Raw genomic sequence first — 14664 nt, 5'->3', positions numbered from 1 at the left:
TCATTAGCAACAAATTTGTGGCACATCTCTCTTCTCATGGGATAAAACCATTGATGTCTTGCCCACATACTCCACAACAAAATGGGATCGCTGAGAGAAAGCATAGACACATAACGGAGCTAGGATTATCTATGCTTTTTGATGGAAAGGTTCCTCAAAAATATTGGGTAGAGGCGTTCTTCACCTCTAGCTTTCTTGGCAATCTGCTCCCTTCTTCAACTCTCCCCAACAACAAGAGTCCTTATGAAGTTTTGTTCAACAGAAAACCTGAGTATTTAGCTTTGAGAATCTTTGGCAGTGCATGCTACCCTTCACTGAGACCTTACACCGCAAATAAATTGGATCCCAAATCTCTTCAGTGTGTTTTCCTAGGCTACAACGAAAAATATAAAGGCTATAGGTGCCTTCATCCTCCTACTGGAAAAGTCTATATAAAAAGACATGTTCTGTTTGATGAGATGTGTTTACCTTTTGCTTCTACTTACTCGCATCTTCATCAACTCACTTCAACACTTCTGATGTCAGCATGGCAACAAAGCTTTCTACATACTACACCAGCTTCTGCGCCTCAAGCTTCAACAAAAACTCATCACACTGAATCACAGCTGTTGCCAGTTCCTCTCTTAGCTCAACCAACACCGACAGTTCCACCAGTTTTCCCAGAAAGCTCTCAGATACCTCCAACAATCACTGAGACAACTTCAGCTTCTCTCAACACTATGGGTCAGGATTTGAGTTCTGATCAACCGACTACAGTGCAGTTTGGATCTCTTCCGGCTGTAGAACTACAAAGATCAATACCTACTGCAACAGAGGAAAATCCTGTCTCTGAAACAGAACAAGAATGTGTCTCAGATTCACCAAACATTGGTGTTAACATCCAAAACTCTGATGTTAACGAGAACATGTACACTGAAACTCAAAGAGAGGAAGCTGAGACAAGAGCTACTACCTCAAGTCAAATACCGCCAACAATTGTCAGTCTCTCTACTCATCCTATGGTTACAAGATCAAAGGTGGGAACGACAAAACCAAATCCAAGATATGTTCTCTTCACTGTCACTACAACTCCTCAAGAACCAAGAACAGTAAGGGAAGCTTTAAAACATCCTGGTTGGACTGGAGCTATGATGGAGGAAATGGTTTCGTTTGATGAAACTGGCACATTCACTCTTGTTCCCTATCAACCAGATATGCATATTCTCGGTTGCATATGGATCTTCAGAGTAAAACTAAACGCTGATGGTACTGTGAAATGCTTAAGATCAAGATTGGTGGTCAAAGGTTATGACCAAGAAGAAGGCATCGACTACTTGGACACTTATAGTCCTGTGGTAAAATCTCCTACCATCAGAGCTATTCTTCATCTTGCCACTGTCAACAAATGGGACATCAAACAGCTTGATGTCAAGCATGCCTTTATGTATGGAGACCTGGCAGAAACTGTCTATATGCATCAACCTCCAGGTTTTATCAACCCTGAGAAACCAGCTCATGTGTGCAAACTTAACAAGGCTATCAATGGTTTGAAACAAGCTCCAAGAGCCTGGTTCAACAAATTCAGCGATTTTCTGTTAGAATTTGGCTTTACCTGCAGTCTTAGAGATCCTTCTCTATTCATCTATCGTCGGAATGGAGACCTACTGCTCCTTTTACTTTATGTGGACGACATAGCCTTGACTGGGAGTAACAAGGATTTCATTGGAAAGTTATTAGAAGCTCTAAACAGAGAGTTCAAGATGAAAGACTTGGGCAGTTTTGATTATTTTCTTGGTCTACAAGCTCACTCTCACTCAGAAGGGATGTTCTTAAATCAAGAGAAGTATGCTGAAGATCTTCTCCACATCTCTGGAATGTCAGGATGTACACCAGTGGCTACTCCTCTTCCTCTACAACTCAACCGTGTACCAGAAGACTCAACGCTTTTTCCCCAACCTACTTACTTCAGAAGTCTCGCGGGAAAGTTACAGTACTTGACCTTAACAAGGCCTGATCTTCAATATGCAGTCAACTACATCTGCCAAAAGATGCATGCTCCAACTGAGACTGACTTTCTATTACTGAAAAGGGTCCTGAGATATCTTCGCGGCACAACAAGCTTTGGTATCTCTTTCAATTCTCAGACAGATTCTAAAGTAAGAGCTTATAGTGACAGCGATTGGGGAGGCTGTCCTGATACTAGAAGATCTACTGGGGGTTTCTGCACTTTCCTAGGGTCCAACATCATCTCCTGGTCAGCTCAGAAACAAGAATCAGTTTCAAGAAGTTCTACTGAAGCTGAGTACCGTACCTTATCAGATACTGCAGCAGAAGTTGTTTGGTTAACAAACCTTATGGATGAAATTGGTATTCCTCACGAGGACCCTCCTGAATTGTTTTGTGATAATCTCTCAGCAGTATATCTCTCCGCAACACCAGCAATGCACAAAAGATCAAAACACTTTGAAGTAGATTTCCACTTCGTGCGTGAGAAGGTAGCTATGGGAAAGCTAATCGTGCATCACATACCGGGACTACTTCATCTACCTGATATATTCACAAAATCCTTGGCTACACAAGCTTATCAGAATCTGCGGTTCAAACTTGGTGTGGTCTGTTCACCCACATAAAGTTTGAGGGGACATGTAGACAGAACTGAGAAGGTGAAGAAGATATGGAAGCCAAAAGAGAGAACAGAGTCTGAAACAGAGGAAAAGAACAGAGCATTGAGATTAAGTGAAAGTCTGGAAACACACAAAGCTCCATGGGCTGAGACAAGATTCACAAGACACGGAGTGGGCTTAAGTGAAACAGAAACGAAGCCCATTCAGACACTGAAACCGCCAACGGCTACTTTGAAGAGTGAAGTCAAGAAGAGAGATTGTGGTCCTGCATTGTACGGTTCTGAGCTTTGTCCAGTGACATTAAGGAATCGCTATCATGTGCTGGAATCCAATGAAGGAGAGAAACCCTAATTGACAGCAAGGAATACTCTAGGATTTCATCATTTTAGTATAAATAGATCTCTCTTCATTGTAACAGAACTTAAGCAAAATCAATAAAATGAAAACCTTCTGTTTATCTCTCTAGTTGCAGTCTTGCTCTTGCTCACATACTTACGGCTTAACAAAATATTTATGGTTAGTTTGAGTTTTCCATTAAGGATGAGGATAACTGGATATAATGAGATACTATGTTCGGTAATTTATAGTTAAACTAGGTTAGGGACTTAGGGTTTAAGGGGTTTTCTATTAGAAAAAAGAGAGGACATAACATAAGAAGGAAGCTTGAGTGCCAAGATAACAGCGTGTAGTCTTGGGTCTTAGTCAAAACTGTTTAGTACAATGGAAACGACATTAATCCAATTTACTATGTGTTTCTCTTTTCATGCTTGTTAATCCAATTATTCATCGACCTCTCTCGTTATTTTTTTTCCCGGTACATTCTTTTAGTTTATGGAATAACAAAAGCGAATGAAAAGGGGAGGAGACAACCGTACGTTCATCCGTTTTTTAGATTTATAGAGTTTGACACAACTACTGAAGTTGACACATGACTGGCTAAGTCCCATCCCGACTTAGGGTTTCTATGAATTCTCCTTCTTTCAGAGTGAATCATATAAAAACATAACCCAAAAAAAAAAAAACTCAGACAAAGAGATATGATAATATAGAGCTATTGTTATTGCTTTTGGTATTATTAAAATACCTCAGTTGGGATACTCACTAATAGCATAGTGCAGTCAGCGGATACCGGAAAAGAGCCTCTCGCTATCTTTGCAGTATTATAATATATATATGTTATAAGATAAACTTTGAAATGATCCTCCACTCCTTTACCAACTCAAGCACTATGATCATCTACTCATCAAGCACTATGATCATCTACTCATCAAGCACTATGATCACCCACTCATTTACCAAATCAAGCACCATCTTTGATATTTTATGCATTGTTGTTCACTATAAATATCATCACTCATCTCACTATTTTGTACACCATAAACAAGAACAAGAGTTTATAAGAAAAGAACCATTACATCTTCTTCTTCTTACTTATAATAAACTCTCTCACTTATAGTAGTGTTATTTGCTTCCTACGGGTATTAAATTCTACTCTTATTTAAATTTCTCGATACTATAAATTATAAGTTATTTCATAACACGTTATCAGCACGATCACTCTGCGATTCGGTAAAATTTATTTGTATCATTTATACCCTGTTATAATGGTCGGTATACCGCCTCTACTATTATTTATATCATGTTATAATGGCCGGAATACCGCCTATATTATTTACTAGTAATTTAATTTATTTATTGGTCGGCCGAGCCGCCTTATATCCTGTTTATTATTTATTGGTCGGCCGAGCCGCCTTATATCCTGTTTATTATTTATTGGTCGGCTGAGCCGCCTTATATTCTGTTTATTATTAATTGGTCGGCCGAGCCGCCGTATAATTTATTTATTATTCTGCATTGATCGGCTGAGCCGTCGCATGATTTGTTGTCATATAACATAAATATTTCATTGTCATAATTTTTCACTTTTATGAAATTTTATAGATTTGATTGACCGTTTAATACGATATTTTCAGACTAATTTTTGGTGCACTCGATTTAACCCAACGGTCACAAAGAAATTTTTTCAAAAATTTCCCCTTTCTCCAACGGTCATGAACAGTAATTTTCATCTATAAATACAACTCATTTTCACTTCATTTCATCATCCAAAACATTTCATCTTCTCTCAAAAATTTCAAATCGCTCTCCTCCAATTTTTCAAGAAAGATGATTCGCGCACTTTTGTTTTTATGTGCCATTTTTATTTGTGTTTCTATTTATGGTTTATTCGATGGAGAATTTACTCCAAGTGAATTTAAGATGATTATCGGTTTAATTTTATTTACATCGCTTCTCCTTGTAATTGCTTGTATGATTAATGTAAACGGTTTTTAAATTATGAAGTTCTAATAAAATTACTATTTTGTGTTTTAGAAATACAAATGGCAAACATCGAGAAACTCCAGTTCCCGGCTCTAAAAGTAACCGGCGAAAACTATGTCAGATGGGTCACAAATGTGAAACCTTATCTTGTAATAAAAAAGATATCCGAAGCTATAAAAGTCGGTAACAAATCGCCACCCGAGCATATAGCCGAGGCGATAATCTTCCTGAAGAAGCACTTAGATGAGAATCTAACTCACGACTATGGAGACGTTGAGGACCCAGCTGTACTATGGCAAGCCTTGAAAGACAGATTCGATAATCAAAAGGAAATCAATCTCCCTCACGCTCTTGAAGAGTGGAAAACCCTGAGGTTTCAGGATTTCCAAAGGGTTAGAGATTACAATTCCACTATCTTAAGGATAGTTGCACAATTAAAATATTGTGGTAACCCTGTCACCGAAGCAGAAATGCTTGACAAGACATACAATACCTTCCACAAAGAACACAACGTCTTATCCCGAATTTACAGAAAATGTGGGTACACCAAATTTTCTGAATTGATGGTAACACTCATGTTGGCTGAAAAGAACGATGAGTTACTAATCAAAAACCATAATTCCCGACCTACGGGAGCCAAGGCATTTCCCGAAGTGAATGCTACGGCGGTAGAATATTCGGGAAGGAGAAACCATACCAACCGAGGTCGTGGTCGGCGTTTCAACAACAAACGTGGAAAGCCTTACTATCCTAAAAGTATTAGATCTAACAAATGGGTTAGATCTGAACAACCTCATAAAGGCAAAGAAACCGAAGAGGATACCACAAAGAAAAGTGAGACTGTATGTTACAGATGTGGATGTAAAGGACATTGGTCCCGTACCTGTCGTACTCCCCCACATTTGTGCAAGTTATATCAAGAATCCATAAAAGGAAAGGCTAAAGAGGTGAACCTCACGGAAAACGTTGAAGGGACCTCATACCTTGAATCCTCTGATTTCGCAAATGAGCTGGACTAGAATACTCTTGAAGAGTACGAAAATGTTTCTAATAAGACTGCTGAATAGTCCTCATTTGTAATGTATAATAATTATGTTTTCAAAGAATAATGTTGTTTTAACAACAATATATGTATAATTATTGTGTGTTTTCTTTATATAATCAATGAATAAATTTCACGTTTCACTTTTATTTAATGTTTATGATAATTTCAGAAATGGATCAAAATACTAATGGAGCAAAATCCAAGAAACGGATTCGTGAAATATGCATACCAGATAGTGGAACAACGCACACTATTCTGAGACAAAAGAGATATTTCTCTGATATAAAACCGACAAGAATTGTCGTCAATACAATATCAGGTCCTGCAGACGTGATTGAAGGAACTGGTAAAGCAAACTTTACTTTGCCGAATGGAACAAAATTTTCCATAAATAATGCTTTATATTCTCCGAGTTCTAAAAGGAATTTGTTGAGTTTTAAAGACATATATCTTCACGGATATGATACTCAGTCTGCAACTGAGGATGGAAAGAAATACATGTATGTAATTTCTGAAAAATGTGGCAGAAAGCACATATTGGAAAAGTTTCCAGAACTTCCTTCGGGATTACATCATACTTATATCGATGAGATCGAATCAAATCTTGTAGTAAAACGGAACCCAGAAGAGTTCACGTTATGGCATGATCGCCTTGGCCATCCAGGCACTACAATGATGCGTAGAATCATAGAGAGCTCACATGGTCATTCACTGAAAATCCAGGAGATTTCTCAAGGGAATAAAATGACATGTGTTGCATGTTCTCTAGGAAAATTGATCGTAAGGCCATCGCCAACCAAAATCGATAAAGAATCACCAAAGTTCCTTGAAAGAATTCAAGGTGATATATGTGGACCGATACATCCACCATGTGGACCATTCCACTATTTTATGGTATTAATTGACGCATCCAGTAGATGGTCACACGTTTGTCTATTATCATCTCGAAATGTGGCATTTGCGAGATTTCTAACTCAGATAATCAAACTGCGAGCACAGTTTCCTGATTATACTATTAAAAGAGTTAGACTAGACAACGCTGGTGAATTCACATCCCAAGCATTCAATGACTATTGTATGGTAATGGGAATTGAAGTTGAACATTCAGTTGCTCATGTTCATACGCAAAATGGTTTGGCTGAATCTTTAATTAAGCGTCTGCAATTGATTGCAAGACCATTGATCATGAGATCAAAACTTCCAACCTCTGTATGGGGACATGCCATTTTGCATGCAGAAGCACTCATTCGGATCAGACCGAGTGCATACCATAAGTATTCCCCACTTCAGTTAGCGTTTGGTCGAGAACCAAACATTTCCCACTTTAGAATCTTTGGTTGTGCGGTATATGTGCCTGTAGCACCACCACAACGAACAAAGATGGGACCACAAAGAAGGTTGGGAATATATGTTGGTTGTGATTCTCCATCAATTATAAGATACCTAGAACCACAGACTGGTGACGTCTTTACAGCACGTTTTGCTGATTGTCATTTTGACGAAAATGTATTCCCAGTTCTAGGGGGAGAAAACAAAAATGTTGGAAGTGATATAAAATGGAGTGTACCATCATTGTTATATCTTGATCCTCCTACTAAAGAGTCAGAACTAGAAGTTCGACGAATTATGCATTTACAGAGTATAGCTAACCAGCTACCTGATGCATTTGCAGATACCAAGACGGTAACTAAATCTCATATACCAGCTGCAAATGCTCCTGCTCGTATCAAAATGCCAAATGAACAAGAAAAGGAGGATGACACACGAGAGCCAAAAACACGCCTGAAGCGTGGTAGACCTGCTGGTTCTAAGGATAAGAATCCTAGGAAACAGAAGAAAGCTGAAATATATGATGCACCCAAAATAGCAGAAAATATTTTGGAAGAAATAAATGATAAGGACTCTGATGAATCAGAGCATCATGAATCGAAAGATAATCATGAGATTTCTATTAATTACATCCATAATAAAAGGATATGGAATAGAAATGAACAAAATGATCTTGATGATGCTTTCTCATATATCGTGTCAGGTGAGGTAAATGAAGATACCGATGATCCAGAACCGAAATCCATATATGAATGTCAAAAGAGACATGATTGGAATAAATGGAAAGAAGCAATACAAATCGAACTTGATTCGCTTAACAAACGAAAAGTGTTTGGATCTATTGTACTCACACCTGAAGATGTGAGACCAGTTGGGTACAGATGGATTTTCGTTCGAAAACGAAATGAGAAAAATGAGATTACAAGGTATAAAGCTCGCCTTGTAGCCCAAGGATTTTCTCAAAGACCTGGTATTGATTATGAGGAAACATATTCTCCTGTAATGGATGCGATCACATTTAGATTCCTGATGAGTCTAGCCGCTGATAAAAATCTTGAGATGCGTCTCATGGATGTTGTTACAGCTTATCTATACGGATCATTAGATACTGATATCTACATGAAAATCCCTGATGGATTTAAAATGCCAGAAGCATTAAGTTCCAAACCTAAAGAGTTATGTGCAATAAAATTGCAAAGATCATTATATGGGTTAAAACAATCTGGACGTATGTGGTACAATCGTCTCAGTGAACATTTAACAAAAGAAGGATATGTGAATGATCCTATATGCCCATGTGTTTTCATCAAGAAAACAACATCCGGATTTGTGATAATCGCGGTATATGTTGATGATCTAAATATTATTGGAACTCAAAAAGAAATACAAAAGGCATCAGACTATCTCAAAGGAGAATTTGAGATGAAAGATCTTGGACAGACACAGTATTGTCTTGGCCTACAAATAGAACATTCACAAAATGGTATATTTGTGCATCAATCCACATACACTAAAAGAGTGTTGAAACGATTTAACATGGATAAATCAACTCCTCTTAGCACCCCGATGGTCGTTAGATCACTTAACATTGAAAGTGATCCATTTCGACCACCTGAGGAAAAAGAAGAGATACTTGGTCCGGAAGTACCATATCTAAGTGCAATTGGAGCGTTGATGTACCTTGCAAATTGTACACGGCCTGATATATCATTCGCTGTTAATCTTCTAGCAAGATTTAGCTCATCTCCAACACGAAGACATTGGAATGGAATTAAACATGTCTTTCGTTACTTACAAGGGACTATTGATTTAGGCTTATTTTACCCTAAAGATTCAAATGGTCAAATGGTTGGTTTTGCAGATGCAGGATATCTTTCAGATCCACACAAAGCCCGATCGCAAACAGGATATGTTTTTACGATCGGAGGCACTGCTATATCTTGGCGTTCTCAGAAACAAACGCTTGTGGCTACCTCTTCAAATCATGCTGAGATCATCGCACTCCATGAAGCAAGTAAAGAATGTGTATGGCTAAGATCAATAAGCCAACACATTTGTTCAAGTAGTGGGATTGACAAAAGTACGGGGCCAACTATTCTATATGAAGACAATGCAGCATGTGTTGCTCAAACGAAGGAAGGATATATCAAAAGTGATAGAACAAAACATATACATCCAAAGTTCTTCTCATACACCCAAGAGCTCGAGAAGAAGAAAGAGATTGAAGTAAGATATGTCCGATCATGCGACAATGCAGCCGACCTCTTCACAAAAGCACTTCCTACTTCGGTATTCAGAAAACATGTCCATAACATTGGAATGCGTCATCAGAAGGATCTATGACTGCTCAATCGAGGGGGAGCTTACGTAGTTGTACTCTTTTTACCTAACTATGGTTTTTCCCATTGGGTTTTCCTAGAAAGGTTTTTAACGAGGCAACAAAGACGTTAAGCGAGAGCGGAGAGTGACACCGGTTCCCAAGGGGAGTGTTACGAAACTTAATTTAATACAAGATGGATGATCAAGGGGGAGTGTTATAAGATAAACTTTGAAATGATCCTCCACTCCTTTACCAACTCAAGCACTATGATCATCTACTCATCAAGCACTATGATCATCTACTCATCAAGCACTATGATCACCCACTCATTTACCAAATCAAGCACCATCTTTGATATTTTATGCATTGTTGTTCACTATAAATATCATCACTCATCTCACTATTTTGTACACCATAAACAAGAACAAGAGTTTATAAGAAAAGAACCATTACATCTTCTTCTTCTTACTTATAATAAACTCTCTCACTTATAGTAGTGTTATTTGCTTCCTACGGGTATTAAATTCTACTCTTATTTAAATTTCTCGATACTATAAATTATAAGTTATTTCATAACAATATAGTTTTAATTTCAACGAAGAAAAGAGTTATTATTATTAGAGTGACACAATGTTCAACGAATCGCTAAACTTTAGTTAAGCGATTCATATGAGATTATTGATCTGGTTTTTTTAGTGTTTAAACTGATTTAAAAAAAAAAAAAATATTCTGAATTTTTTTTTTCGTTTATGTCCGATTTATCGACCAAACGAACAATTAAGCGCTGCATAGATCAATCTTTAGAACACTGGAGTGACACATAGCAACATAGTTTATCAACTTATTTAGAGAGTCTCGTGCCACATAACCATTTCTCATATCTTTATGTCTTTCTCCTCTTTTATTAATTTTGCTTATTATTTTTAATATGAGAAACTGAAAGAAATACTCCCACTAATCTTGATAAAAAAAAAACTCTCACTAATCATGTCCTAAGAAATAAGAACCTTTAGAGACTAATCTAAATCTCTCACAAATAAATTTAATATCTTAAAAATAAAATTATTCTTAAGAAGACATGTGTCTCAAAAAATTAATCTTATTCATCATTGTGTGACAACAGTGGAGGCAATTTTCCAAAACTTATTGAAATCTCTCATGCGAGAGACTGTTCTCTTTCACTTTCTTACTTTTGATATATTTTTTTTTAATTATTGAAGTCAGATCACCAATGTGATGCTCTAAGTTTTTCATTAGTAAAATATTTTAAAATAAATTAAATTAAAAACTAATTTAGATTTATTAACTTTATTGGTGAAAAAACTTATCATATATTAAATTATAATCAATTATCTAATATAGGAGATAAATCTAACATATTAATATAAATTTTGTTTTAAACTATATAATAAATTACATATAAAAACTCATTAACGGTAAACATTAACCAGTCTAACTTTTAATGTGAGAGCTTCGTTGCGAAAAATCACTTCGCAAATAATAGTATAGATTTCAAAAATAGTTTAAATATATTAAGTTACATTCAAATATACTTAATTGTATTAGTTAATATTAAACTTATCAATATAATGAACAATAACAATAATAAAACAAATAAATATGAATGATTCTAAAGACTTAAATGCAATAATTATATATAATATAATCAAAGAGCTATATTATCTTATATAACATTATTTAAGATAATATAGCTCTTTAATTATATTATAACATAAAAGAAAAAGGGGAGAAAAATGATATAAATATAAAACCATGATCCAAAACATAAGTAACTTAGCTAATCCTCACTTGATTAATAATGCTCATTAGAAATTTCCCAAAACGTAAGTAACTTAGCCAATTTATCCTCACTGGACCCACGAGGCACAGAGTTTCAAAGGCTGAAATGTTCATCATTTTTGGACTACCCTGAACCCTATGGTCTTGGAAATATATGCGGAGTAAGACCTGTCGTGTTATGTGGATTAGTGATAGGACATCTCTTCGCTTGGCAATCAAGAATGGTTCGTGGAAAGTTTGGTCAAAGAAAACTCACAGTCGCCACAAGTGCGGTTAAGTCCATCTCTTGCAATCTTTCTAATAAGAATTTTTAAGGCATATGTATTGTCCAAAGTCTTGCTCATTTTTGTACTGAATTTCCAAGACTTGTTTGTGTTTGTAATTTTCTATTTAATCTTTTTGTAGTAAACCTATTTATTGTTTTTGTATATCTAAGCTTGAAATGTAATACGGGAATTCTCCTCAAATCTTATACTTGCGGGTAGCCTTGTGAAAAGTCTTCCTTTTATTACATACATAAACTACTAGCTGTGTTTCACTTGTACAGCATATTTTCTCTTCTTCTTCTTTTCACACTTTCCCAACAGTCTTCCTTCTCCCACAGGTCAATCATACTATCCCTTGCCCGTCACGGTTACGATGTTGAATAGTGGGGCTTGTTATTTGCAATTCTTCCTCTGATTCTTGGAAGAGTTTACAAAACGTGTTATTTAAGATCATAACTAATGCAACAACTCATCGAAATAAGTTTGAAAAGTAAAATCAAAGTTTGGTATTGGTGGTCAATATATATCTGATAACTCTTTGGTTAATAACACGTTCACCATCTCCAATGGTTTACTCTATTTTTTACTCTAAAATAGAGTAACTCTAAGTGAGTTTGCTCCAATAGTACTCTATTTTAGAGTAGAAAATGGAATGATGAACAAAAAAAAAAACAAATTACTCTATATTTGGAGTAAATCTATTTATCTCTTTATTATAGAGTGAGAAATATAGTACCATTGGATCATTTTTATTCTAAACTCTATTTTAGAGTGAAAAATAGAATGAGGTTGGAGATGTCCTAAAACGAACTGGGTTACTGGAGGTCATTACCTCAACGGAGATTACCTTAGCCATTGTCTTAGAGGTTCCCAATTCTAGTGACCTACAGAACAAAACTAATATGGGTTATCTAGTTGTTAACTATGCGATTCATCAATACATTTATAAAACAGTTAAACTAAACCAAAACAAATTTGTAATCTATAATATAATATTGCAGTTCTCTCTTTCCTGTGGCGACACGTCAACATTTTGGTGGGTCCCACATTTAAAAAGTGTGAAAAAAGTGTGAAGCTTGTGACTCGAACCCGGGTTATTGAGATATAAACACCAACATTTTTACCAATAAACTAAAAGATACTTTGTACATTGATGGCCGAAACTAATATATATTTATGAAGGTCGGAAACCTTTGCTTCTTCGGTTTTTTCTGTGGGCCGGGCCTACAAGTGTATTATGAGTTTCATTTTTAAATGAGGTTCATCATGTTATATGAAAAAAACAACAATTATAGTTTTTCCATATTGTAAACTGTCTTCGTTTAACATGAGTTAGGGTTCTTTTCATCATTGTCTCAGACAAGTTTGAGTTACAGAGTTGCACCATGTGTCCGTTCGTAATCTATTTTTTCACCGGTGAACTCTTCATCTCCCCATCTTAAATCGCTTGATCTTAAATGTTCCTGATTTGTAGTCTTTCTGTAAACCCTATATATATGATTCTCATCTTTGATGAACTCAATCTGCATCTCCAAAAAACTCATTGATTCCTCTCAGCTTTAACGATCTTCTAGAAAATATCTTTATGCCTCTCCAGTTCCTCAAACCGGCGTTCCCGACATCCGTCACTCAACCATCGAGTCTCTCCGTGTTGGTAGTAGTAGTCAGAGCATAGCCTCTAACCTCCTCGCTTATGGGATTTCCTGAACTTCAAGAAAGACAGTGAGTTTATGGGAATCACGGTTCTCTTCCTTGACGAAAAGGTAAGTTAATCTTCGATTTATCACACTTATTTAATATAATTATTTTTAATTGATTTCCTGATTCTTTGTTAAATAATATTATTTGCAGATTTCGTGATTCATGGGTTTATTCCCGCCGGATGTGCTAATCATTACATGCCATCTTTGAAAGCCGGTTCCATTGTGAAAGTCGATCGTTTTGAGGTTACTAGGTGCTCAAGCATGTAGAAGATAATTGATCATCCATTCCTCATTCGTTTCATCTCACCAACTATTATTGATGAAGTCATCACGGGTGCTCCTGAGATCAATCTCCAATCATAATTAGACTGTTTGACAATTTCCAAGTGATTGCGAACACAAACCTAGAACTCCCACGTATATTATCATATTGCATCTGAGTTTATAACATGTTTCGTTATCATAACTGATATTTAAACTCGCAGATGTGGTTGGGCAAATCCATTCTGTCCAAGGCTCTGACCTTAACAAAGAAACAATTCGAGTCGTTATCCGTCTCCTCATTGATCTGTAAGAAACAATCAACACACAATTCCCTTTATATTATTATCTATATTGTGCTAACATCAATAATCAAAAATATTTCCTACCCAAATTCTGTGGTCGTATATTTATCTCCCTTACTTATCAAACTAATTTTACACAAACCTTTATTTTACAGCTTAAAAAAAACCACAACAACCCAAACAATCAAAACACCAAAAACTAGAATTTCAAAAAAGACGAATCATTAATGATCACCTCTCTTTTTGTCTAATCTTAGAAATAAACTTCAAAGCAAATATACCAAACCAATCACCTCAACTAAAACTCAACGACACATACATCGAGTCAGCTAAACAAATACAAACTACACGGCCAGCTATTTAACAATTTACAAACTTACTTTCGCAACGACACATACATCGAGTCAACTAAACAAATACAAACTACACGGCCAGCTATTTAAAAATTTACAAACTTACTTTCGCAACGAAGAAGACGAAGACGACAACCAAGATCACTGAAATTACCTAAGCAAAAAACATAGTAAGTTATGAACTCTGATAAATACAACTAACAATGATTTTTGTTTAAATATTACCCTTCAAATAAAAGATAAACAAACACAACCACAACATGAGATACAAGAGACAATCCCGACAGACACAAATGAGACAACAACAGCTCCACATGCTCACTCCTCTTGTCTTATAAAATAGTTTACATGCCCAAT

At 36.1% G+C, this 14664-nt stretch overlaps 1 protein-coding gene across 1 annotated transcript; it reads left to right on the top strand.

Moving 5' to 3' along the window:
* The first annotated feature begins 4984 nt into the window (after positions 1-4984).
* LOC125582042 lies at positions 4985-5944 on the top strand. The gene has a single exon (XM_048748435.1). The coding sequence runs from the start codon at positions 4985-4987 to the stop codon at positions 5942-5944; it is 960 nt and encodes a 319-aa protein (XP_048604392.1).
* The last annotated feature ends 8720 nt before the right edge of the window (positions 5945-14664 follow it).

This window comes from Brassica napus, chromosome C2 (assembly GCF_020379485.1).
Source record: "Brassica napus cultivar Da-Ae chromosome C2, Da-Ae, whole genome shotgun sequence".
Taxonomy (NCBI): domain Eukaryota; kingdom Viridiplantae; phylum Streptophyta; class Magnoliopsida; order Brassicales; family Brassicaceae; genus Brassica; species Brassica napus.
Note: the sequence above shows the minus strand (reverse complement) of the source record. Positions and strands in the feature narration are given on the sequence as shown.

Bases quoted from the DNA above. Each gene is read 5' to 3' on its own strand.
- LOC125582042 (XM_048748435.1), top strand. From the start codon at position 4,985: ATGGCAAACATCGAGAAACTCCAGTTCCCGGCTCTAAAAGTAACCGGC.